The sequence below is a fragment of the Chamaea fasciata genome, unplaced genomic scaffold, assembly GCF_029207755.1.
Source record: "Chamaea fasciata isolate MVZ Bird 193981 ecotype frontalis unplaced genomic scaffold, bChaFas1.0.hap1 SCAF_4, whole genome shotgun sequence".
Lineage (NCBI taxonomy): Eukaryota > Metazoa > Chordata > Aves > Passeriformes > Sylviidae > Chamaea > Chamaea fasciata.
In genome coordinates, this window is record NW_027094089.1 from 3257707 (window position 1) to 3282845 (window position 25139).

At 41.4% G+C, this 25139-nt stretch overlaps 2 protein-coding genes across 4 annotated transcripts; one reads left to right on the top strand and one right to left on the bottom strand.

Moving 5' to 3' along the window:
- Positions 1-4839: 4839 nt before the first annotated feature.
- ANKRA2 (ankyrin repeat family A member 2) lies at positions 4840-13691 on the bottom strand. 2 transcript variants are annotated; one of them, XM_066180733.1, is made up of 9 exons: positions 13561-13691; positions 12719-13111; positions 11221-11379; positions 9822-9887; positions 8209-8306; positions 7924-8049; positions 7463-7529; positions 7286-7366; positions 4840-5638 (listed from the first exon to the last, which is right to left on the bottom strand). In XM_066180733.1, the coding sequence occupies exons 2-9, from the start codon at positions 13005-13007 to the stop codon at positions 5583-5585; spliced, it is 942 nt and encodes a 313-aa protein (XP_066036830.1). In that variant the 5' UTR covers positions 13008-13111; positions 13561-13691; the 3' UTR covers positions 4840-5582. The 2 variants fall into 2 exon arrangements, with proteins under 2 accessions (XP_066036830.1, XP_066036831.1); XM_066180734.1 differs by having other exon boundaries at positions 13532-13691.
- A 73-nt stretch (positions 13692-13764) lies between these two features.
- UTP15 (UTP15 small subunit processome component) lies at positions 13765-23416 on the top strand. 2 transcript variants are annotated; one of them, XM_066180732.1, is made up of 12 exons: positions 13765-13997; positions 14356-14448; positions 14554-14738; positions 15801-15979; positions 16740-16865; positions 17519-17654; positions 18809-18893; positions 20059-20208; positions 20385-20486; positions 20686-20819; positions 21317-21375; positions 21869-23416. In XM_066180732.1, the coding sequence occupies exons 1-12, from the start codon at positions 13908-13910 to the stop codon at positions 22090-22092; spliced, it is 1563 nt and encodes a 520-aa protein (XP_066036829.1). In that variant the 5' UTR covers positions 13765-13907; the 3' UTR covers positions 22093-23416. The 2 variants fall into 2 exon arrangements, with proteins under 2 accessions (XP_066036829.1, XP_066036828.1); XM_066180731.1 differs by having other exon boundaries at positions 14356-14738.
- Positions 23417-25139: the final 1723 nt, after the last annotated feature.

The window sequence follows — 25139 nt, forward strand, 5'->3', positions numbered from 1 at the left end:
ATGGAACAAGGATTTCACCAAGAACTGCAAGGTCAGTTACATTTTTTTGCTCCACTTCCCCTAAGGGTGATTTCATTTCAGATTTCAGCATCATGAAAGAAATGCATCTCTGCACTGGCTCTCACACAACGTTTTAGAGGTTAATTCTGGCCCAGTGTATGCCTTCTATGTATCACAGATGTTTCAGCACATAGAGTGAGAGGGAAATGTGGCCAGGAATTCAGGTTTAATCCATGGAGGTTTGGAAATTTTTTTGACATTTCCCCCTTTTGTATATTCAGGCACTTAGTTATTTCAAAGTTAGCATTTTTTAATTCATTATTTCTCTGACTCAGAGAACTTGGCTGGATTGTTCTCCAGCCTTGCAGGCCCTTTCATCAGAATCACAATGCATGCTCTTTAAATACTACTCCTTTTCTCTGTGTGTGGATTTATTTTCAAACAGAAAAAAAAAATAGCATACAAGAGACAATATATAAGAAATACAGGAACTTGGAGGTTGGGCTCACTACCCATGGAGGTAGTGTACGGATGTCAGTAGATGCCAGACCTCTAGTGGACACAATGGAGAAACGCTTGGAACCGTGAACATTACATGGGGAAAAACCCTGTGTACTGCTGGGGGAGAGCTGCTGAAAAGTCTCTTTCAAAACCTTATCTATTATTTGTGCAAAACTGTTATGTCCTATCGTTCACTGTAGCTTTGACTAAGTGCAGAAGTCCCAGAAGATCAGTTAACATTGTCTGATTTTTTTCAACTAATTTCAACATTTTAATTGCTGTTTTGACTGAACAGCTACACTGGGACATCCCCCAGACTGGAGGACAAGAGGCTAGGGAGCAGCCCTGCAAAAAGAGATGTGAGGGTTTGGATTAGGGACAAGTTGAACACAAGTCAGCAGTGCACTGGCAGGCAGGAGGGCCTCCTGTGTCCTGGGTGGCATCAGGGACAGCATCAGCTGGGCAAGGGTGGGGATTATCCTGCTCTGCTCTGCTCTGGGGCAGCCTCACCTCCAGTGCTGGGGGCAGTTCTGGGTGCCACAACAGTGAGGCTACAGAGTGTCCAAAGGAGGCCACAAGGATGGTGAAGGGCCTTGAGGGAAAGCCGTATGAGGAGCAGCTGAGGTCACTTGGTCTGTTCAGCCTGGAGGAGACTGAGGTGACCTTATGGCAGCCTACATCTTCCTCATGAGAGGAGGTGGAGGGGCAGCCACTGATCTCCTCTCTGGTAACCAGAGTTTGGACATAAGGAGATGGAATGAAACTGCATCAGGGAAAAGTTCAGACTGAACATGAGGGAAAGGCTCCATATTGAGAGGGTGGTTGGTCACTGGACAGGTGTCCAGGAAAATGGTCTCCAAACCTGTCAGCATTCAAGGAGCATCTGGATGATGCTTAGTCATATAGTTTAGTCTGAGGTAGTCATAGAATATCTCAAGTTGGAAGGGACTCATCTTGATAGGGATCATGCAGCAACGAGCAGGGAATGTGACCTGATCTGTATGGTCCCTTTCAACTTGAGATACTCTATGATCCAAAGGACTGCGGTGGCTGAAGAAGGCTGTAGTGCAGGAGGCTGTGGCTTTTCTTCCTAAACAGCTCATTCTTGCTTTTACCCACTGCATGAAGGATATTTGGAAGCTAGGAGTTTTGTAGTTATAATTAGACTTGTACCAAGGAAATTTCAAACTATGATGCCTAGTTGGCCAAGTTGTTCCAGGACTAGCAGCAGAAAGCAGATGGAAAGAAGTCAGGTACTGTCAATGTTCCTACCAAAGCCACACACTGCTCCTTAAGACTCCCTTCCCTCTGTGGCAGACTAGAGAGAATTGTAGGCATGCCAAGCTGTATGATCAATGAGACCCACTTACTCCATGTAAGTTTGGTGGCATGACATGTAGGAGGGACTTCCCCTTTGAACATCCATCCCAGCACTGTCAGTCAGGGTGCCAGAAGACTGTGAACATCAGTTTAACCAGTGGACATCTAGATTGCAACAATCAAGTCTCAATCCAAGTCATTGGATTCAGTGTGCTAATACCTTCTACTCTTACAATTTCTTTCTCGTTCTTTGCCTCATACATTTTCCTAAGTGGTAAAACATTATTATTATTATTATTATTATTATTATTATTATTATTACATATTATTTACATTATTACCATAGATAACAATAATCAAAATGGCTACCTGCATCCTCTCCATTACAACCAAACTGTTCTAAAACAAACCCTACACATGCACATATATATAAAACCACCAATCATTCAGTGTCTTTTCACTCTAATCTGCTCAAAAGGATCTACCTGCTCGTTATTCAAACCCCTATAGACTCTGTCCAGCACAGTTAACTCTCTCGGGTACTGGAGACCTTTTTCCATGGCATTCCACCTGCTTGTGTGCATTACTAGACATCCTTGACAGGACCTTTCCTTCATGCTTGACAGGAGTCACGTCCAGGGTCTGAGTTTCTGTCCTCTTCCCAATCCTCTTGTCAATGCCCACATCCCGGGACAGAGATCCCATTGCCTGGCTTCATTACCATCTGGTTTCACACTGGGGGCTGCAGTATTCCAGTGTTGGACCAGGCAGGTTACCAGGGGCTCTCCTGACTGGTGGCTGAAATCTTCTTGTGTATCCCACAGCTCACCCAGGGATAGAAATGGGGTGATTATCTCTGGCCCTCCTCCTACTGTTAGGACAACCCTGCTTCCTCCTCATTCCTTCCTGTGTGAACTGATTTATCTTGCATTTCTTCTTCTGTATAGGGGCAACTGCTTCTGTCACCGAAACTGTGGGAAAAACCCAAACTATTCAACATTTTTAGTGTTAGATAATCAAGGCATTACTTTACTTCTGGCCAGGTTTTTCTGGACAGGGTGTGCAACAGAAATCACTTCAACCACACATAGCCTGGGTGTGCAGAGAAAATAATTCCATGACTTATGAATTTTAGCAGATTTTTCACAAGCTTCATGCAGTCAAAACTCGTAGAGATTCCTTGGTTCAATGTTCATTGGTTCCAAGTTACGTTGTTCTTAGTATCTGGTTTGTTGTTGGTTACAGATATCTTTGCCTCCGATGCTAATTAGGTCTTTATTCTTATCTCTGCTTTCCCAAACCAGGTGTCTCCGACCATGTTGCTTGGAATCGATGTCCCGTTAATAGCCCTTGATGGCTGTTATCGTTTGTGTCTTCCATGCTGCTCCTAGTCTGTTTAGATGTTAAGCTCTGTAGGCCTCACCTAGTGAGTGGCACAATGCCCTGAAAACAAACTTCAGTTCCCTTCCCCCGGGGCAAAGGTGAACAAACCTGACTAAAGTTATAAAAAAAAAAAAATTTAAACTTGGTATATTTTGCAACACTAGCAGCAGAGGCTGCTTCCTCTGGTTTGAATGGCCACTTTGGCTGATGGTCTGCTTTCTTCCCTCTCCCCTGGGGGTGCTGTTTAGGGTCAAGCAGTGCCCAGGATACAGTAGCCAGGGCCCAGCATGCTGTGTAACTTTGTGCCTCTCTGGAACTGCCACACCAGTTTTCCATCACATATTCTGCCCCTTTGTCAGGATCCCATAATTGTCCAGGAGTGAGAGGAATAATGTGTGCTAATGTCTTTACAAATAATCTGAAGGTAGGAGTGAAGGTTTGAGTGTTTACATCTTTGAAATGGGTCTTACCGTCTCTGCTGAATTCAAGGCAGCAGGTTTGTTGCAGAGCTCAGACAGCGTGGTTCCTGAGATAGACAAGGGTCTGCACAGGTGTGAATTTTCCGAACCTTATGGTAAAATGACAGGTTCAAGGGGGCATATGGGGTTTGGGAAGGCTGTACCTTCCTTGTACCTCAGTCAATAGGGAAATGAAGAGGGAAAAGTGCAGCCTGGAGTTTGGGATAAGAGGAGGCTGCACCCTCTGAAACCCCAAGAGAGAAATCCCGCAGGTACGTGCCCCAGAGGACCCTCTCCCTTTATTTGAATAAAGTTGCAGGACTCCTCAGTCTCCTTTTTGGACATAAACCTCTGGTGTTTGTGGATTTTCCTGACACGGGTGAATTTCCAAACCACTGAAGCACAATAATCCTTTAAAACCTGGCTCATTTTCTCCCACATTCCATGCCACTCATGACTATCTTCCCTCAGGGCAGATGTCTGAATAACCTCCCTAGAAATATCTAAACATGATGTAGACCGCATTCAGGAGACCTGCCAGACTTAGCAACAAGAACATGCTCTTCTTAACATCCAAAGGCAATTCAAAATTCTCAAAGCTCTTTTAACAGGAGTGAAAAGATGGGGAAAATCGTCCTCTCCAGTTCCCCCTCCAAGATACAACATGACTATTCATTAATGGGAGTCCCAAAACACACTGCCTGAGGTAAGGGTAGGAGAGCAGCACTGAATACATACCCCAAATGACCCTCACTGCCCTTGATGTTATCATGCCATAAAGTGAAAACACAGTACAGCTACAGAACAATCCTGATCCCCCTCCTTCCTCTGAGAAATAGCATCAGGAGGAGCACATACAGAATATAGAAAGGGTAAGGTACAACACCCACACCAACAGATGAAGCAACACTGTGACCAGTGGCTCTCTACCTAATACAGCAAATGATTAGACTGAATTTGTTTCCAATCCCCTCTGGTTTTTATCTGTAATCTCAATCCTTCCTGCCCCACAGTGGGTGCCAAAAAAAGACTGCTGTAGTTTAGGAATGGTACTGCCCAGTTTAGTGCTCCCACTGAGATGCTTCAAACCACACTGCCACTGGCCCACTCCCACTCTGCTTTCTCCTGGGGAGAGATGGAAAGGGGAATTAGAGGCAAAAAGGGTAAAGATCACAGGTTGAGATAAGAAAAATTTACTGGAAACAGCAATGAGATAAGAAAACAAACATTAACAGCATCAATGTACAAAAGAGAGAGTGATTCACATATAAAAATGCTCACTGCAGAGCTCCACGACCCCACTGAAACCCGTCCACCCTGACTGGAAGAACTCCTTCTCCCTGGAAGGGACCTCCTCCTTCTCTCAGCAATGAGGTGAGCTGAAACAGAAAAACCTCTGGGTCCTAGCCCCCTCCTCACTATTGCAAAAATGAGCCCTGTTCTGGGGCTCCAGCCAGGATAAATATTAACTGGGGATCTCAAAAAACTTCACACAGAGCACACATTTTTGGTATTATTTACAAAACAGGTATCTATCTTCTGTGATGATATCCCTCAATATCTAAACACATTTCTTCCTGTGAATAAGTATCCATGATGTGATGAAGTAGGACCCTTAGCATAGTGCCACCCACTGCACTCAGTGTAAACATTTAGATGGTCAAAACTGGGTTTATTTACAAGGCTTTTAATGCACGACGACTCTTCTAAAATTATATAAAATATATTTAAGAAATGGATGACATAGCACATTTGTATCAACGGTAAAAGAAGAGGAAGAACACTAAAAAGCTTAACTAAAGCCACCAAGTAGTTGCACTGAGGTAAAGTTACAAAACAACCAACTCTTGTCACTGATTGGAGCTCAACAGCAGTTCAAATCTCCAAGCCAAGATGTGGCATCTGCAGAGCAGCCAACCATTATTCCTTGATATTTTGAAGTAGCTTCAATAAATGAGACTCAATAACCTGCTGAACTAAAGCAGAGAAAGAGATGAGGTTAATTAGTGTTGATTTTTTGGGTATTTTTAGGGTTATACTTTTTTTCTGGCAGATACCTGCTTGTCCTGTGCAATAATTTAATAAAAACCAGACATGTAAAAATTCACTCTGTGAATAAAGTCAGCATTCCTTCAGAAAATAAAAGCCTTGTATAACGCAAAAACAATACACCCGGTTAGGCAAACAATGTTTTGGGGGCCATTATCAGTTCTTTGATTTGAATATGCTGACAGCACATGGAAAGCAGATAAAAACCAGCCTACAAACAGAAAGTTGGCAAAAACATTTCTTAGAAACTTCTGGGAAACTTTGGGATTGAGCTCTTGAAGCAGTCTTCTATGAAGGCTTCTATGTAGGCTTCACTTCTGTGAAGTTGTGCTATGCTAGTTTCAGCTGGGGTAGAGTTAATTTTCTTTTCAGTGGCTGGCATGGGGCTGTGGTTTGGATTTGTGCTGAACTCAGGGTTGATAACACAGAGATGTTTTTGCAGTTGCTGGGCAGGGCCTGCACAGAGCCAAGGCCTTTTCTGCTTTTGGTACTGCCACACTGGAGAGGAGACTGGGCGTGCCTGGGAGGAGACACAGCCAGGACAGGTGACCCCAACTGACCAAAGGGATATTCCAGACCATAAGGCACCAAGCTCAGTGCATAAAGCAGGGGAAAGAAGCAGGAAAGGGGGGGACGTTTGTGGTGATGGAATTTGTCTTCCCAAGTACCCATTGTGCATGGTGGGGCCCAGCTCTCCTGGAGATGGCTGAACACCTGCCTGCTCATGGGAAGCACTGAATTAACTCCTTGGGGTTTTTTTTGCTTGTGTGCACAGCCTTTGCTTTTCCTATTAAACTGCCTTTTTCTCAGCCCATGAGTTCTCCAGCTTTCACCCTTCTGATTCTCTCCCTGATCTCTCTGGTGGGGGAGTGAGTGAGCGGCTGCTGCCTGGGGTTAAACCATGACACTGGCTCATTCATAAGCACAGGGCTCTGCTTAGAGAAGCTACACATACAGTGCTGGGCTAACTTTCTGATTCCATTCATTTCTGTAATGACAGACACTTCACAGCTTTCAAAATGTAGCAGCAATGAGGGAAAAAAACAGCAAGGGGTCAATTCTTAGCTTCTGGTTTCTACAACCAAGCCAGATAGTATAATTCATGATTACTGTCTACCTCCAAGACAAACTAGAGGTAGAGATGATCCGACTGAAGAAGGCTTTGCAAGCTACATGACATCATGTCAGTCAAGTAAGGTGGAGGTGTTCAGGAGGGCTGCAGGCCTCTTCCCACTGTCCAGTAACACACCCCTTTGTACAGGGTGAGGGAGCAGCTCAGCTCCCCTTGTCTGAGCTCTTGTCGTGGCTACATCAGCCCTAAATACCATTATTTGAGTCCAGTGGTACAGATCCAGGTCAGTGACATTTTCTTACTAAGTACCTGACTTTCTGAAACAAGAATGGAAGCTCCTACCCATTTTGGCGTGATGCATTTAGGATTATTTATGACTTGCAGGACAGGTAACATGTTAAGAGCTGCAATACCTCTACTAGGCAGTTTACAGCAGCTACATAAATGAGGAGCTGTAAAAATTAAAGATCTTTTTAAAAGGGCTAACATTTGCAATACTCACCACTCCGATAGCCCAAGGCTACAGCCAAATCCATGGAATTATAGCCAGCGTCTGTTTCGACAGTTGGATCAGCACCATTTTCTGTGTAAGACAGGAATAAAACCTTGTATTTCTGACGATGAGAATTGAATAATGAGTACATTATTACTGATAATTTGGTTTGGACAGTCAGCTTACCGAGAAGAATTTTTACACATTTCACATGGTTCCCATGTACTGCGTACAGCAAGGGGGTGCCTCCATTCTGCAAAAGCAGAGAAATGCTCCAGACACTTAGTTAAGCAGTCTGCAACTGTAATTCCTTAACACACAAATATGCTTTCATGTACCAGTTAGAGACTTCCTAGGTTTTATAAAAATGATGTGTTCTGTTTTAGATCTTCACAGCTTTCATCATTTTTGTCTGCTATTCAAATGCTAAGATCGCACTCCCACAAGAAGTCAGCATTAGTCTCATTCTCTTTCTACCAAGAAGTCAGAACTAGTTGCATCAAGTTCTCCTACCCTATGGAAATTATGAAACTTTCAGGTATTTCCGAAGAGGCAGAACAATTTTTAAACTCAGGCCACCAGTGGTACGTCCTGCTTCAGTTTTCTGACCAAAGCACCCTCTGACTAAATTCAAGGTAGAGTCTTACCCAGTCATACTCATTGACATCAACTCCACAGTCGAGCAGCATTTTGACAATATCTGTGTATCCTTTACTGCAGGCCAGTGAGAGGGCACTTTCTCGCCCCTTGCCCAGAATCTGAGGATCTGCACCCTGAAATAAAGTATCCGTTTAAAAAAAGAAGAAAATTACAGGCTTTACACAGGCTTTAACTTTAAAACTTTTAAGCTTGTAGCAGCATCGGCAAACTTAGGAAGGCAAAACAAACTAAAGAGTAAATTAATTCAAAATCAATTGTGATTTTTTCCTTACATTCTGGAGGAGAAATTCCACCACTGCTATCTGCCCATGAGCTGCAGCCCACATCAGAGGAGTAAATCCTTCTTCATCCTTATGATTGATTAAATTTTCTGTTCAGGGAAAAATACATAACTTAGTAATCCATTCCATGATGCATTGTATCAACTGGTGAAATGTGTTGATGGTAACATTTATTCAACAGGAACCAGTGTGACCTAAAAGTCATTCTCAACGTTAAAAACAAAATTCTGTCCCAGTGGTGGTGGTAGTATCTCTTTCCAAGAAAGAAAAACACATCCAACTGACCAAAGTAAAATTTCAGCCTTTATAAAGTTTAATATTTTAGAATTTAAGTTTTAAGCTCTGTAAATCCAACTCAGTTTTTACTCAGAAATATTACAAATTGTCTGTCATCTGGGCTTCACCTTTGTAAAGAAGATAAAGGATGTTTGAAAAATAAATAGGTACATCCTGTATTATACTGTAGACTGTGTTTTTCCAATAGAGTGAGCCACACAATTTTGTAAAGAATGGACTTGTACAGCAATATAGATAAAAGAATTCCATTCCCTACGAAGTTCAGGCAATCAAGATGGTCTGTGAAAACAATTAAGGTCTACACAATGTGCAGCTGGAAGAAGAAACAAAAGAACTTCTTTTAACAACTGGCTGACAAATATTTCAGCTGGATCTTTTTTAAATATCTAAGTACTTTAAAAGTCCCATGCTTATCATAGCACCAAAATAAGCATTTTTAACTGCTACTGACAGTCCAGAACTGCTACTGACACTCCAGAACTGCTTTGCTTTTCATATACATGGCTCACTACAAAGTGTTTAGACTCAGTGACTCATTATCTGTTTTCCAGTAAACACTGCAACAAGGATGCACTGAAAGCATGGGTGATTACTGTGAGTGCAGTAAGAATATACCATTAATTTTACTATCATTAAAGTTACTAAATTCATAACTATGTTAGGTAGAGCTGAAATTTTGTCCATGTATTATGGACACACAATTGCCACACCATTCAGAATGTTTGGTACTATTACATTGCAGGTGTGGGCCATGGCTTAAATTAATGACATGCAGATCTTTGTGCTGACTGATTAAACAGAATTGGAAAACCACCATTAATAGAAGTATGTTTTAAATGAGAAAGATTAAAATAAAATAAAATAAAATAAATAAAATAAAATAAAATAAAATAAAATAAAATCCTGTGACAGAACATATTCCTTTCTTAGTTCCATGGATTACCTATATAGCAAAAGAGCAGGGATTATTAAAAATCATATATAATAAAAATAACAACTATTAATTATTAATATTAATAAATAACAGTAGTAAATAATTAGAATAATAAAATTTATATTATTAAATATACAATAATTATTACTAATTATTAATAACTATTAATGTTTTAATTTAAAATGGATATCATAAACTGAGTGAGTAACAGACTGACACAAACCAACATTTCACATCTGCAAAGAACAGATACCTCAAATGTCCTCCAATTTGTACCAGAATTAAGGACTTCATAGTGTTGGGGAAAAGGTCAAACACAACAGCAAATAAGTGGCCCAAAGGAAAAAAAAAAGCATTTAACCTCCTGTCTCACCTTGTTCAATACGTGTGGCCAGATACAACATTTCTCCCTGAGCAGCCAGCTGATGGACTGATAAAGCTGCAACAAAGCAAGCAAAAGCATGTGTTACATCCCCCACTTTTCACTGTGCTCTGTCTAGAGCAGAGCACAACATGTCCATTGGCTTCAGCAGTACAGAACTTGGAACTTAGAGTGTAGATGATTTCACCTTACAGTCTGAACTTAAATCATGGTTAAAAACTGAAAATTTTCCACAGTGTTTCACAGATCTAGTTAATTTTTAAACCAATGCAGCAGTCATTCCTGAAAGTAAGGATACTTCCCACACTGACTCTTTACAAAGTAACACACTCTCTTCACTGCCACTTGGTCAGCAACCCAAGATTACTTTAAGACCCATTTATCAAATGAAAATAAACATATTTTGATAAATTAAGGATGTTTAATTTAAAAATCACACTTGGATCACCAGAAGGCCTGTCCTGCTACTCAACAAAGAAAGCCTCTACTGTGACTCCCACTCACTACAACGTGGAATAGATCAGACATCACAAAACTACACACAACTTAACATACAGAGGGGAAAACAAAGATTGAGGGGTGGGTTTTTTTTTGGTTATTTCAGAGATTATGAAGAAATAACCTCAAATCCCACAGAAAACTGCATGGCTGCATGGTTTTGATAACTTGGAGCAGGCTTGAAAGGTGCTCAGGAGGCTATCTGTAATAAATTATCCACATGATGTAGTAATCAAATTAGCTAATGATTACATTAATTGTAAATGTTCACTGTCCTCTTCCAAGCCACTACATGAAACTTTAGTCTGTTCAGAAAGATCGGGTACTTCGTCCAGTGGCCTACACTGCAGCTGCCAATTAATTTTTTCCATGCATGTAGCATTTTTCTTTAAAAAAATCTGACTTGTAATTTATAGAGAAAATAATTTACTGACAAAGTAAATTACAGCAAATTAATTCATAAAGGAAATGCTTGACAAATCACGAAAAAAGTCACCAGGAATGCTTCATTGATTTTCAAGATCTGTGACAATCACGACACTTGCAGTATTCTGTATTTACGTTACATTGTATCTTAAGTATCTTGCAGCATTTAACAATTAATTTTAAGGTGCACAGGTTCTGAAAACATGGGCATGAAGTACATTAACTTACAGGTTGTTTTTTTTTTCTGGAAAATAAAATTCAGTGGTGAATTTCATACATCAGGTGGATGACTGTTTTATGGTTGGACCCATGTGAAATTAGACAAGACTGTTTCGGTGTTTTCCTCCTCCCTTAAACTTCATTGCAACACCAAATTAAAAAAAAAAAAAACACTGCATAAATCTGTCAGGCATCCAACACAGGGTTCACAAAATAATTATTAATAGTAAGGCAGAAGGATACTCACAGTTTACAAGTAGAGGTGTTGTAGAGACTTCATTTCCCCTGTGTTTGTTAGTTAGTGTAGTTGACTGTTTTATTGGTGAGAAGTGCTTAGTGGTTGATGGAGTATAAACATGTCTTACTTGGATGCCAGGGGAAGGAGAAGTGTGGCTGTTGCATTCAGCTACATTGAACAAAAAACAGAGAGTGTTTCAGTGCTAATAAGAGCATTAAAAGGAAGCCGCAGATTCTGAGTCAAACTGTAAAGTTATCACAAGACCTTTAAAATCCACGCTAAGAAAGCTTTGTGACATGTGCTTATCCCACTGTGTATTGTGACAGCTGAATAAAGGGCTGCATTAATTTCCAGCATGGAACAGTTATGCCACCTCACATGTTCAGCACAGCACAATGTCACCCAAAGACAAGTTACTGTCTGAATGGGGTAAGTCTTTGTCTGGAGTTTTCAACGTGCCTGGCATGGATTTATTACATAAGAAGGTACATAATAAAGTTAACAAGTTCTACTTAACTTGTTCACCTTCTCATAGACACTCTCCAAGGCAACAACGTGATGCAGCTCTGTTCAGACATGCACTCAGGCACTGCTCAGCCTTTGCCTGCTCCCTAACTAGTCCACTGCACCAGGATAAAATTCTTCCCACTCCAGGATAAAATTTTAACAGCATTAGGAATGCCTAAAGAATACTTACCCAGCAGGAAGACAGGTTCCACACTAACTTAGATAAAATGACAGCAGGTCACTGCTGAGAATTCAGGGAGTCATTCACTGCTGATGTGCTCCTTCATACTAACTTTTCTTGCTTTCTCCTAGAAGCTAATGGCACTTTATTACAGACTATATCTGTATGTTGTCTTGGCTTCTAATTCTCAAAAGTAGCTTTTGGTTTTTAGATTAAATGCTGGAAAGACATATTGAAGGATTAAACTCCATATTGGCTTAATTGATTCGACACCAGTGTGCACCAGTAATTAATGACCAGAAGCTAATTAACAGACACACACATTAAATTAACACCATGGAGAACTTTGTGGTCATAAATGCAAGCACAAACTCAGGGAGAGAACTAATTAAAAGAAGGAGAGTGTAACAAAAAAACCAAAATTGTATTTTGTGAAGAAGCACACTGCTGTAGGACGTGCCCTACAGATGCAGCTCATTTTCCTAATTAGGATCAGCTCTTACTACCTTGGGAGGCTTTTTGTGCCACTCATTTTTCAGTTAATACAAATATTTAAGATGTATAAAAATTAATCTTGGAGGCTTTTTGTGCCACTGATGTTTCAGTTAATACAAATATTTAAGACATATAAAAATTAATCTTGGAGAAAATTTTTACATTAATACTCCATTAAGCATGTAAGAGGAACACATCTCAGAAAACTGATCAATGCACATATAAAACAGAAGCCTTTTTTTTCTTTTTCTTTTTTTTTTTTTTAGGAAACATAACAACAGGACGACACATTCCACAGACAACACTTTGTACCCCAAATTCAACCTTTAAATAGGACAGATGCCACTTCAAGGTCAGAGTTGACTTGGTCCTGGATGTTTTTACTGTCCTCCTCGTTCAGGGACTTCACAAACCGTGAGCAGACGTTCATGTCAAATCTGTTGGGCAGGATGAACTTCATCCCCATGGTGACGCTCTGAGCCGGCCCCTCCTCTGGGCCGGGCTCCAGCTGATGCTCCACTTTAATATCTGGCATGGGTGGGAGGCTGTAGCTGGTGGGGCATTCCTCCACGATCAGCTGGGCCCCCACATCCAGGTTTGCTGAAGATGCCATGGTCTCAGCCCTGTGCCGGTTTCATGCAGGAGGAAGATTCATTGTTGCCAGGCAGGAGCAGAAATTCTGGCCAGCCAACGCCCGATTTTCTGGGCAACCTGCACCTGAACAGACGTAACACAGGTCAAGAACATTCTGGTGAAACAACACATAGAAACACATAATTTAAGGTTATGGCATTTGGTTTTGTCAGCCAAAACACTGGCGAAATATCAGCCTTGTTGCTGTCACAAATCAGTGGCCAAAATCTCCATTTACGTTCCAGCACCTGGATGTTTGAACCAAACCCCATTATTAATTCATCCGCGTGAAAGGACGCTTCAGAATATCTGCCTGGCTGCAACAAAAAACCCCACGCGACAATCGGCTTTTACCAATCAAAGGTTTATACCAAGCCAGGGACAAACTACAAGAAGGTGAGTTTGTCTCCCAGAAACATTAGACTTGAGGGAAAGGTTGAAGCGACTTTAAACTCCTTTACATCTTTCGCAACCCGAGTAAAATAAACTTAATGATTTTATTACCGAAATAATAATAAATCAATCAGAATTACCCGCAGAACACCCGCGGCTTGCTCGCAGTACCGCAGAGAGCCCTGCGTGGGGGTGTAGCCGTCCCCTGTCCCGGAAACAGCCCGTGAGGAAAGGCCCGAGGGCGGGACACGGCCCGGCCTCGCCTCACCTCCGCCTCCAGCCGCCGGAAGTGCCGCCATCCCCCCGCCCTGCCGATGACGCGCTTCCGCTGCGCCCGCCATCTCCCCTCGCGGCCGGCGCGGTGCTGCCATCGCCGGAGCGCGGCGTGTCCCGAGTGCCGCCGGCCCTTCCCGAGCCTCTCCGGCCCTTCCCGAGCCTCTCCCGCCCTTCCCGAGCCTCTCCCGCCGAGCCCCGGCCCCGCACCGCCATGGCCGCCTACAAGCCGGTGGTGGTGCAGGCATGCCCCAAGCTCGGGGAGAGGATCACGCAGGACACGCTGTACTGGCGGGGATACAAGGTAGGCGGGAGCGGCCCAACAGTCGCGGTTACTGCCACAGAATGCCTTTTTTCCCCCCACTACTTTCGTAGAATTAAATTTTTTTAAAAAACGCGCATGAGTTAGTTTTTAACCTCAAAACGCATAATCAGCGGGTGGGTCGTGATGAGTGAATTGGAAAAAATGTACAGGAGCAGGAGTGCTGTTACAGGTGTAGCTCACTATCGTTGTATTTGATAAACGTTTTGATTCGTTCTTTGTGGGGAAAATGTCTTTTGTTTTGCTGTTTTCATACTTGGTGGTGTGCTTCCGTACATTTCATGATCTTTACCGCGATATGGTGGTGTGTATTTAATGGTCTCTACCGCCCTTGTTTCAGACGCCTGTGCAGATAAAGGAGTTCGGCGCGGTGAATAAAATCGACTTCTCCCCGGCCCCGCCGTATAACTACGCTGTCACGGCGTCCTCCAGGGTGAGTGCCTTTCCTGAGGCTTTTGTTCCTGGGTTGGTCCCGCGCGGGAAAAGAAGCCGCGACGCCCTCCCGGTTGTTTTGATTTTGTTGTTTTTTTTTCCCCAGATCCACATCTACGGGCGGTATTCCCAGGAGCCCATCAAGACCTTCTCCCGGTTCCGTGAGGCGGCGTACTGTGCCACCTACAGGGACGACGGGCGGCTGCTGGCCGCGGGCAGCGAGGACGGCGGCATCTGCCTCTTCGACGTCGGCGGCAAGGCGCCCCTGAGGCAGTTCGAGGGTCACACCAAGTAAGGCAGAGCCAGCTCGTTCTCCTTGTGCTTCCTTGCTGTGTTTGCGCCTCGCAGACCGGGTGTTTTGGCCTTAAAGATCGCCGTGTTCCAGCCCGGACACCTGCTGCTGGAGCAGTCTGCTCAGAACCCTGCTTAGCCTAGCCTTGAGCACTGCCAGGGAAAGGGCATCCCCATCTTCTCTGGGCAGCCTGTTCAAGTGCCTCAGCAATATACTATATTTATATTAAATTGTAATTTTATGTTTTCCTCACGGGCTGCTGAAAATCCGAGTAGTGCTGATTTACTTTCTCGTGTAGATATCGCTGGAAAGTAGGTTTTAAAGTTAAATTAAGAATGGGATTGAGCTTCAAAAAACTCTAAATATGACACAAGTATGTAGAAGAGTAAATACATTTTCTGTTTCATGCAGGCATCTCTTAATATGTTGTGCAGGTACAGTCTTGTGAGTACATGGCATTGATAAGCATGTTGTATTTGATGCTGGTAGGAAAAGATGTGTGTAAACAAAAACAATGAAAAAAACATGCCAGGAAAAGCAAGAATTCCTTATGAAAAAGCTCCAAAAACAAGTCAGAAAAAGTGCATTATGGTAGGGTAGGGAAGCAATTAGGATTTCTGGTGTATCAGTGAGGAGGAAACAACGCTTCAGCAGACTTCTGTGCTGTGAAAGATCAATGTTTTATTTATGTAGAACCAAAAGAATCCCTGTTTCAGTGGGAAGTACCCAGAGTGACCTTGAGAGTGTTTCTGTTTGGGGTCTGTTTGCAAATTGGGTGTTCATTCTGATGTCAACTGCATCCCTGTGCACACCTGCATGTGCATACCTGTGTGTCCTGCCAACATCTGCTGGGATATTTTGGTGATAATATAAAGACTTCAACAGTGATTTTAAAGGACAGGAAGATTCTTCAAAGCAGCCACGCTTGAAATTTGCTGTTATAAAACAAGGCTTTTAAGTTCTGATATTAAACGTAACTTTAATAAACTTGTCACACAGAGTAGCTCTTCCTGAAGCATGAATGTATTTTAACTGTGGGTGTTGTGGGCTTTGTTTTCTAGACCAGTTCATGTGGTGGGCTTCCTGTCCGATAAATACCGAATATTTTCTGGTGGTGATGATTACTCATCAGCTCTGTGGGATATTCCAAGTGCCACAGAAATCATCTCTTACAGTGAACATACTGACTATGTGAGATGTGGCTGTGCAAGTAAAGTGAATGCAGATGTCTTCATAACAGGTTTGGTTTTGTCTTTTATTTATAATTTTTTTTTGTTGGATTGAATTAAAGATAATTTTTGATACAGTGGGGTCGTGTTTACTGTATTACAGTCAGGAAGGATCAGTCTGTCTGTGCAATGCCTACTTTGTTGTTTCCTTTTTTTTTTTTTTGTTTGCTTTTTAAGCTTGACACTGATGTTTTAGGGAAAACTCCAGGAACTGAGTTTTAACATCTTTTTGGTTTAGCCTGCTAGGGTTAACAGAACTTGTGAAAGAAAATACTGTGAATGTATCCTTTGGCTGGAAGTCACTGAAATGTACCAAGTTTCTGGAGCAGGACATTAGTCTGTACAGCCTATAACTGGCAGACTCAAAAATGTGCAGACATGTAGAGTTACTTGGACCCAGTTGCTTTTGGTTTTCCTAGCAGTCGCTTTGTATCAATCTGTGGAAAATTGAAAAAAACCTAGTATTCCTTTTTTCAAGAGGCACAACAGGCTAGGCTTGATATTTATTGTTATAAATACACTTGATAAATGGAAGTGAAATGAAATGAAAACAGATTACTGTTACAGACTGGCATGCAGCTAGGGCTAGAATTAGAAAAATTGTGTTGCCTCAAGGCTGTAAATTAACCAAGGTAAACCACAAGGTGTTTTTACATGTGTTGGGTTGAAACTATTGCTGTTAGCCAGGAAATCCTTTAGTTGGTAGGACATGGCTGTTTTAGTTCCTGAGCTAGCTGAAATTAAGCAGCTGATTTCTGCTGGTGTTTGCAGGTTCCTATGACCACACTGTGAAACTGTTTGATGCACGGACAAAGAGCAGTGTCCTGACAATAGAGCACGGCCATCCTGTGGAGAGTGTGCTTCTCTTCCCATCTGGGGGACTTCTGGTATCTGCAGGTAATTCTGTAAATGTCAGATAAATATCTTCCCTGTCGTCCTCATTTGAGAAGTACTTCAGCTGCTTATTTTTTGTGCAGTGTTTCAGTTTGATAATGAAGTGGTAAGTGATTGGAATTCTCAAATATCTTCTGTTTTAATCTGTTTATCGGGAGGATGCAAGTAGGAGGAGTCTTACCTTTTTGTCTTTGTTTTGATATTCTTGTAGTTTCTACTTCCCTCCTATCCACAGAGTTATTTTTAATAACAAAACACAGACTCTAATTGGCCCACTTCTAAAGTGAAGGAATTAACATACTTAGGTTTTGAAAAGATGGGATTGTGTCTCTCTGTTCATGTTGACAAGCTTTTTTAGTCTCTTGTTGCCATTGCATCAGAAGTCCTGTAATTGCATAGTTTATAGATTTTTAAAATTTTTTTGTAATGAATATGGTTGGAGAATGGTTGAATCCATAGCTCCATTCAGAATGGCCTAAAAAAAGGGCAGGCTTGTGCCAGGAGATAGAAGGGAAGAGGGTGGTGAGCAGGTACAGAAAACTGTTGGGAGGTGAAGGTAGTTGTGAAGGGGATACTGCATCACTCTGTGAAAACTTCTTAAGAGAAGCATAGATGTGTACATATGTAAGACTGTTTTGTGTGCTTCCTCTCCACAGGAGGTCGATATGTCAAAGTCTGGGATGTACTGAAAGGTGGACAGTTACTAGTGTCACTTAAAAATCACCATAAAACTGTAACTTGTTTGTGCCTGAACAGCTCTGGACAAAGGTTATTGTCAGGATCCCTGGACAGGTTGGTATATTTTGTGGCTTCCATTTGTTTGCATTCTTTAGGAGTGTGGGGGTTTTTTTTGTGGTTTTTTTTTTTTTTTAAGGTGTTATTTCACATCACCGTTAACCTGTGTGTGGTTTTTGAGCTTTATTTGAGAATATGTTTTGGGGCCAAGGTACCTACTGTGAAGCTGTACCTGCTTTTGCAGGGGCCTTGGTCTAAATGAGCTTTAAAAGGTTCTTTCAAACTCAAACTGTATTATGATTCTATGATACACCCTAACCTTTTCCTGTCACTAATCTGAGTATCAGTAAGGATTGTGTGTGCCATTTGGGAATGCATATTGGGAACTTCTGAATAAGTGTTCAGTTTTTTAAATCTCTAAACTGACCTTTCTAGTCTTTGTAAATTAACTGTTCTTAAGTTTAATACAGTTCAGATAGCTAAAAGTGTATTCAGTTTTTAAAAGCCTGGGGTTTGTGTTTCTCTGCTGTTGCTTGTACCCAAGAGTGCTTGGGAGCATGACCTCTTTGCTTTTTGGTTTGGTTTCAATTGATGAGTACTGGTGATACTTGTGGTGTCTTGTCTCTGAGACATTAGAAATACAAAGTGATCTGAAGTGACAGTGGGTCTGTTTTCCTCCTCCCTCCTGTATTTCCTAGGCTACCTCAGGCTTTGTGATTACATAACACTAAATGTTATCCTTGTGAAATAATAGTTTCTTTTCCTGTTCATTAAATATTTCATACTTCCAACCAAATCCTTAAGGGGCACCTGGATACAAGAATGTCTGTGGATTTACTCCCACAAATTGCTAGTAGATCTTGTATTTAAAATTTAAGAGCAAATTTGAAGAGATACTTTCTTAGCGTTTTCCTAATATGTATTTCTGAATTCAAATAATCACTACACCTGCCTTCTATTTCTTCTGTTCTTGACCCATTTTCACCTTTTTTGGGGTAAGAGCAATCCTGACTTGACTTGTGGATACCTTTTAACAGAACATTACCATTGCAGGAGTAATGCTTAAGAAGCTCAGTGGTAGCCTGAGGAATGCATGGTATTAATACTCAGTTTCCTTAAATGATTTGTAGAAGATGAGAGTGATGAAGTTCCTGTGAAGTACTACAGTAAAGCTTTACTGACAATGTTTTTATCTTTATTCTTCTGTGCAGGCATGTGAAGATTTACAGTACTACATCCTACAAAGTAGTCCACAGCTTCAACTATGCAACATCCATCCTCAGTTTGGCATTGTCGGTATGTGCTTTAGAAGTCCCTCTAAAAGGAAATTCGTGATACCTTCTAAGTCACTAAAGTAAATAACTGTTGCTTTCATGGCTGTTGGGTGCTCCAGAAGAATGCTGTACATGCAAAGTAGAGTGATTGAATATATTTCTGCTGAGTAACAAACAGTTAAGAGGTTCTGAACGTAATGGATTCAAATACCATGTTACATGACTAGATCAGTACAAAATCTTTTGTTTATGAATGACAGTGTACGTCGTAGGGAAAGTATTCACTTTGGAAAGGAGGTCCTTTGACTTCAAGAAGATTTTACTGACCTTTTGCCTTTCAGGAATGCTGTAAGTTCTTTTGCATGGCAGCAATAAAAATAAAGTAGTTAATTTGTTGGGAAATTTAGAATAGGGAAATTTAGAATAATTCCACATTTCTGATACTTGTGTGAAGAATTGCTTGCTATTGTTCCACTTGAATCTTCATAAGCTTCAAGTGATGCCTTTAAATGAACCATTCACCAGCTGATCTCCATCTATACTTGTCATAATTCTGTAGGCTTTTATCATATCACAGAATCATAGAATGGCTTGGGTTGGAAGGGATATTTTAGTTTCAGCCCCCCTGCCCTGGGAAAGCAAACAACTAGACAGGTTGCTGAAAGCCCCATCCAGTCTGGCCTTGAACACTTCAAGGGATGGGGCATTCATAATTTTTCTGGGTGAAATTTATACCCGCTTCATTGTATAAGTGAAATTACATGTGCCAGTGACTGTTGTTTTGACCAACTTCCAGTTATTTCTCAAAGTCCTGCTGTTCCATGATAGCTTTGCTCTCTCATGGTTTCATTCCTGCTGTATGGTACCTAGTAGCCAAAGGCAGTTGTGTACCATTGGAAAAACAAAACCTCATAGTTGGAGAAGTGTGTTAATGCATATTTGAGCTTGATTCACTAGTCAGTCTGTAATGTGTACAAGCATAGCCTTGAAGCTGTCCCTGCTTTGAGCAAAGCATTCAGTCACAGAACATCAAAGAGGTGACTTCCACCTTAAGTCATCTGTGATGCTATGATTTGAACCTTATCACAAAGCATAAAATTATAAAAATATGTATGATAGAGCACATTCATACATGATAGAGCACAAATAAAACACTGGGTCCTAACTCTGTGATTTCTTTGTGCTAGCCTGAAGACGAAACCATAGTTGTAGGCATGACCAATGGGGTGCTGAATGTTAAGCACAGAAAACCAGAAGAAAAGAATGAAAGCTCTCAAAAGAAGAGACAACCAGCATATAGAACCTATATGAAAGGAAGAACTTACATGCCAAAACAGGTATGATGTGGTAAGAAAATAAGTGCTGAAACATTTCTGAAAAATTGGTTTCTTGGAATGTGCTAATTTGACATAAAAAGGGGAGGGAGGGTATATATAAAATTATTAATGGTAGTGTATCTAACCCATTATGTGTGTGTGTATTTGTCTGACTCTTAACTCTTATTGAATTCTAGGAAGATTTCTGTGTCAGTAAACCTGTAAAACGTGTTTTGAGAAAATATGATAAACTGCTGAGGAGCTTTGAGTCTTCCAAGGCTCTTGATGCAGTACTGGAGGTGAGGCATTGATTGGTTTTTCTTCTTGTCAGAGTTTTGTGCTGTCACCTGATGTTAATTTTCCCTGTACGTCATACTAATAACTTAATTTTAATGTATAACCAGAAAGGAGCCTAAGTTGGGTTCCATTTGCTAACACCAGCCCTGTGTTGTGTGTAAAGATGTTGCTTTGGTCTAAACTCTTTCTGTGTGTGTCCAGCCCCCCATCATGCTTCACACCCCTGAAGTCACGGTTGCAGTGATGCAGGAGCTGCATCGCAGAGGAACGCTGAGAAGTGCCCTGGCAGGCCGGGATGAGAAGCAAGTTAATCTCCTGCTTACTTTTGTGGCAAGGTATTGTTTTAACATGAGTTCCCTCTGGCTGTTTTGGCACTTCTGTTTCCCAGTAGTTTGCTGCAGACTTTCAATAGATCGCGGGTAGAACGCTGGTACTCCTGAAATCTCACGTGCCTTTTCTGTTCTGATACCAAGGTTTTGGGATGGGTTTGAAGCAGTTTACATGTTAGTACAGCACAGTTTTGCTGGTAGTACGAGATTCTCTACTTGTTTGCCAGACATTTTACCCTTAGTCTGTTACTTTCTTTCTCCGTGATGAAACTTGTGTTTTTTGCGTACTCGAGGCTTTTTTACGCTGCTCCAACCCCCACTGCCTTCCTGAAAGGAAGAGGGTAAATACCACATATGTGGGGTTTTTTGATTTGCATCTCTGTCTGCTGTTCTGTGACGTCTCAGGAAAAATTTGTCTGTGTGCCTGTTTGAGAAAGCTCCTTGGTGGTGGTGGAGTGCAGTTGACAAAACCAGTATAATTGGAATGTCTTCTGATTTTGCAGGCGTGTGATTGAGCCTAGATTTACTCCTGTGCTGGTGACTGTTGCTGATATGATCACTGGTAAGACAACACAAAAAAGATTCTCAAAGCCATATAGCTACCTTGCAAATAAGATTGAGAGTGCTACAGAGCCTTTATGGCATTGTTTATATGTGTGGACTTTGTCAAGAGAGTGATCCAAAAAAGAGATACTTCCAGATAATTTTGACGATAGTTAGTATTCGATTTTCACAGGCTGCTGGAAGCTCCTCTTGGTCTCTAAGTACCTTTGATACTTCATGTTTCTGTGTTTGCATAGTACAAATAGCTTCCTCTTATTCAATGAGGTAAAAATAGTATTTGAGGTCATAAAAACTTCTCTTCCAGTTAGTCTGGCGTACTGCTGCTGTAAGTACATACAACCACTGCTTTCAGAACAGACAATATTGAAGTTGTCTTACTTTTTCAGAATGTTGGACTTGTGCTAGAATCCTTAAATGTATCTCTAACTAGCTAATAAAATTTTTGCCTTTTTATACATCTATGGATTCTTAACTGATATTTTTCTTTCCAGACATTTATCACCCTGTGGTTGGGCAGTCAGCGGTAGTTGATAAACAGTTCCTGAAACTCAAGGAAGCTGTCGGAAAAGAAATAGACTATCAGGAAGAATTACTAGAAGTTTTGGGAATGATGGATACACTGTTTGCTACTTTTACCAAGAAGAGAGATACATCTTTAGAAGAGAACAAAAGTAATGGTGTTACAGAGATCATTGAAACAAATAGGAGTTACTGACACCCATCACAACAAATTGTCACAATTGTGAAATTGAAAGACATGGCCTGTTCTCCTGGTAATTTCTTATCATAGGGACTTTCAAAATAACCCTATCTATGTTGAAGTTGTGTCTTTTAAACTGTGTTGCTGAATAGGCTTTGTTACTGAAAGCGGAGAAAGAGGACATTTTCAACATTGTCCATGCAATATTTTTCAAACAATTTAGCTTTAAAGTTTTATTTCAGAGTTACATAACTTCTTAAGATTAACGTGGTCTGATTTTTGGTAGCTGCAGGGCTGCAGGCATAGCTTCTGTGAGAAGCTGCCAGAACCAATCCCTGGTGGTTCCAAAGATGGATGTGTCACTGGCCAAGGCTAGGCCAACTAGAAATGGTGATAACAAAGTTATTGTGCAGTTGTAACTGCAGCCAGAGAAGAGCAGAGTGAGAACATGTGAGAAGGACAACCCTGTGGACACCGAGGTCAGTGAAGAAGGAGGGGCAGGAGGTGTTCCAGGTGCCGAAATTCCCGTGCAGCCCATGGAGACCCATGGGGAATGCAGAGATCCATCTGCAGCCCATGGAGGAGCCCATGGCGAGACAGCTCTGCACTTGCAGCCCATGGAGATCCATGGGGAATGCAGGGATCCACCTGCAGCCCATGAAGGAGCCCACACTGGAGCAGGTGGATGCCTAAGAGGAGGCTGTGACCCTGTGGGAGGCCCATGGAGAGAGGAGCCCTGCTCCCAGGCTTTAGCAGCCTGTCCCTGAAGGACTGCACCCCGTGGAATAGTCTGGGGAGGACTGTTGCCCATGGGATGGACTCACACTGGAGAAGCTCATGGAGATCTGTCTCCCGTGGGAGGGGCCCCACAGTGCAGCAGGGGAAGGACTCCTCTCCCTGAGCAGTGGGAGAAGCCACAGGTCATGAACTGACCTTAACCCCCATTCCCTCTCTCCTTGTGCACTGGGGGAGGAGGTGGAGCTGGGAAGGAGGGAGGGGTGGGGGGAAGGTGTGTTTAAGGGTTTATTTTACTTCTCATTGTCCTGCTCTAATCTTGTTAAGTAATAAATGTAATTAATATCTCCAAGTTGAGCCTGTTTTGCCCATCACAGTATTTGATGAATGGTCTCTCCCACTCTTTATCTCAACCCATGAACCCTTCACTATATTTTCTCTCCTCTGTCCAGCTGCAGAGGAGGGTGAGTGAGTGAGAGGCTTTGGTGACTGCCTGGTGTCTGGCCAGCACCAGCCCACTACATTTGTGTGTGCAGTACTATCAGCAATCAACAAATTTCAGTTTTTATTTACCAGAAAATAATAGATGTTTGTGTAATTTTAATGTGTCATTGTCATTATTTAAGGCGAATATCCAATCTCACATCCTTGGAAATACAAGGAAAATAGCATACACATTTGATAAGACTTGACTACGTAGTTTTTTCTCTTTCTGCTTAATTAAGATTAATTAAGATTAATCTTAATTTAAGATTTCTATGAATTTGTGGCACACAGCAGAATGACTCAAGAAGTGCATGCATATGTATATTGAAAAAGTTTAATTTTTTTAATGATTCGTATGTATTTATGAACTACAATTTCCTAGAAAATAGGTAATTCTTCCAAAGGGGAATTAATTTAGTTTGAATTAATGTAATGAGTAAAGTGCACACCAGTGAGAAAATACTCAAATATCAAAACTCAATTTTTGTGTAAGTCTGTCACTTTCAGTCCACATGTAGATGGAGTTTGAATCTATTGTTTGAATTCTAGGGTAGTGGTTTGTTTTAACTTCGAGCAGGGTTGGATCAGTATGAATACATTGGAAAGAGGTGTGCTAAAGGCTGTTGATGACACTAGGGTAGAACTTCATTCTTAACCTCTTCTATGGCTTGAATTTTCCCCCAGGCCTGGAATTGGAGATGTAACAAGAATTTCTTGCAAAATTAATTTGCTCATGTGTGCTCATTGAAAGGCAGATATCAGTGGTAGAAATAGCTAGAACAGTTTTGCAAGTTCTACCTAAAATCTTAACAATTGTGATTGAAAAGATGGAGTGCTGTGGGGTCTGCCCTTAAATTACTATGTGAACAATCTGTGTTCCTGACCACTGGGATTTACTGGTTTTGAATACTTAGAATAATAACAGGTAATAATGAGGAGCATGTTCATGCAAACTTCAAACTTCTAGTTTCCTTGCTGCTTACTTCACTAATTTTAGTTTTTGTTTTATTAATAGACATGAACCTTGTTTTGTCTTTTAGGAAGACGGTGTACTTCTTTTCATCGTGTGTCTTAATCAGGCAATATCACTTAGATTTCTCAGAATTAATTTTGGGGAGTGGGGGTGGTAGGCAGACTCATCTTGGAGCCCCCTTATTCTGTGAACCAGTATTGGTTGGAGTTAAAGGAGCACCTTTCTCATGACAGCATAGTTTTCTATGGGTTGAAAACCACTAACCTTGACATAAAATACACTGCTAGTTCTTACTAACAGTATCCATGTCTTATAGTATGTACCCATTTCAGTGCTTTAAAATTTGATGTGTGGCTAGCAGAAGTATGGGAAAACCTTTAGATAATAATTTTCGTATCTTTTTCAATTGTCAGTATTTGGCATTGACATCCTAGGACTACAGCTGCTGCAGATGCACCTACGTTTTTATTCTTTTCTAGGATAACATGCAAGTGGATATCTGGCTATATTCACGGGTCAATGTAGCAACTGAAATAAAGCAGTCCTTATGTATGCTTCCAGTAAAGTATGCTGGGGCTGGATGGAAGAGCAAAGGTGCGAGAAGATGCCATCCCTAACCTGGCTGCACCCCATCAACCTGTACCTCTTTTCTTTCTTTAGTTTAACTTTCTGAAGTCCTGATCACACCATAACTAGCAGATTCTCTCTGTAATTTTGGAGTTCAGGACTTTTGTCCCTGCTTCCTTGCATAGACAGTTTTTTATGTGATCAGCCACACAAAAACAAAAGTTTCAAATTTTAGAAATGAACACACATGTATATAAAGCCATTAAATTCTTGCTGAGAGACATGGGGTGGTAATGGGGTT